This window comes from Limulus polyphemus, unplaced genomic scaffold (genome assembly GCF_000517525.1).
Source record: "Limulus polyphemus unplaced genomic scaffold, Limulus_polyphemus-2.1.2 Scaffold5683, whole genome shotgun sequence".
NCBI classification, from domain to species: domain Eukaryota; kingdom Metazoa; phylum Arthropoda; class Merostomata; order Xiphosura; family Limulidae; genus Limulus; species Limulus polyphemus.
The window spans coordinates 57,197-58,322 of NW_013671293.1; the positions used below are offsets into that span (position 1 = coordinate 57,197).

The 1,126-nt window shown below is 34.6% G+C and overlaps 1 protein-coding gene across 1 annotated transcript in view; it reads left to right on the top strand.

Annotated features, from left to right (window-relative positions):
• Nucleotides 1-1,126, top strand: part of LOC106472866 (glutaminase kidney isoform, mitochondrial-like) — a gene marked incomplete at its 3' end in the record, with an annotated part of 41,486 nt that overhangs the window by 29,111 nt on the left and 11,249 nt on the right. Inside the window, exon 4 of the mRNA XM_022401410.1 lies at nucleotides 449-578. Within this exon, the coding sequence (XP_022257118.1) occupies nucleotides 449-578 (130 nt within the window). The remainder of the gene's footprint in view (nucleotides 1-448; nucleotides 579-1,126) is intronic.

Here is a 1,126-nt window from a genome sequence, read left to right on the forward strand (position 1 = left end):
AGACCGATGCTTGCTCAGGTCTGCATGTGGTTGAAGAATTTGTGGGAAAAAGTAAGAACTGATATAGCGATTAAGTCATTTAAGAAATGTGGTATCAGTAACACAATGGATGGGACGAAAGATGACATTCTCTTTGACCATAATATTGGATCCAACGATTCCTTTCCAAGCGACACTGAAAGCAATGAATATTTTGTAGGTTTTGAACCAAACTAAATATAAGTAAACCTTTTTTTTTTATTTACGTTATTTTCTTATTTTGAGCTCTTTTGTGTTTAGAACAATATATACTAATTTTTAAAGTATCAAATTGAATTTTTGTTCAAGAAAAATCTTTCAAATGCGACTGTAGCTTTTTTCCCCAAAACTTGGTCTTCAAAATAAGGGTGCGTCTTATATTCCGAAAAATACAGTACGTTTAATAACTTTGATCTTTTTCTTTCCACAGAGTGGTTCGGGAAAACATTGTCCTGATCAGTCGAGCATTCCGCCACCATTTTGTAATTCCCGACTTCCAAGACTTCATCAAAATCATCAAAGATTTTTACTGGAAGTGTAAAGTTAATACTAGAGGGAAGGTAATGTAATGGTTTCTGTTTGTCTATACTGGAAGGAAGGTAATGTAATGTTTTCTGTTTGTCTATACTGGAGACAAGGTAATGTAATGTTTTCTGTTTGTCTATACCGGAAGGAAGGTAATGTAATAGTTTCTGTTTGTCTATACTAGAGGGAAGGTAATGTAATGGTTTCTATTTGTCTATGCTAGAGGGAAGGTGATGTAATAGTTTCTGTTTGTCTATACTAGAGGGAAGGTAATGTAATGGTTTCTGTTTGTCTATACCGGAAGGAAGGTAATGTAATGGTTTCTGTTTGTCTATACTGGAAGGAAGGTAATGTAATGGTTTCTGTTTGTCTATACCGGAAGGAAGGTAATGTAATGTTTTCTGTTTGTCTATACTGGAGACAAAGTAATGTAATGTTTTCTGTTTGTCTATACCGGAAGGAAGGTAATGTAATAGTTTCTGTCTGTCTATACTAGAGGGAAGGTAATGTAATGGTTTCTGTTTGTCTATACTGGAGGGAAGGTAATGTAATGGTTTCTGTTTGTCTATACTGGAAGGAAGGT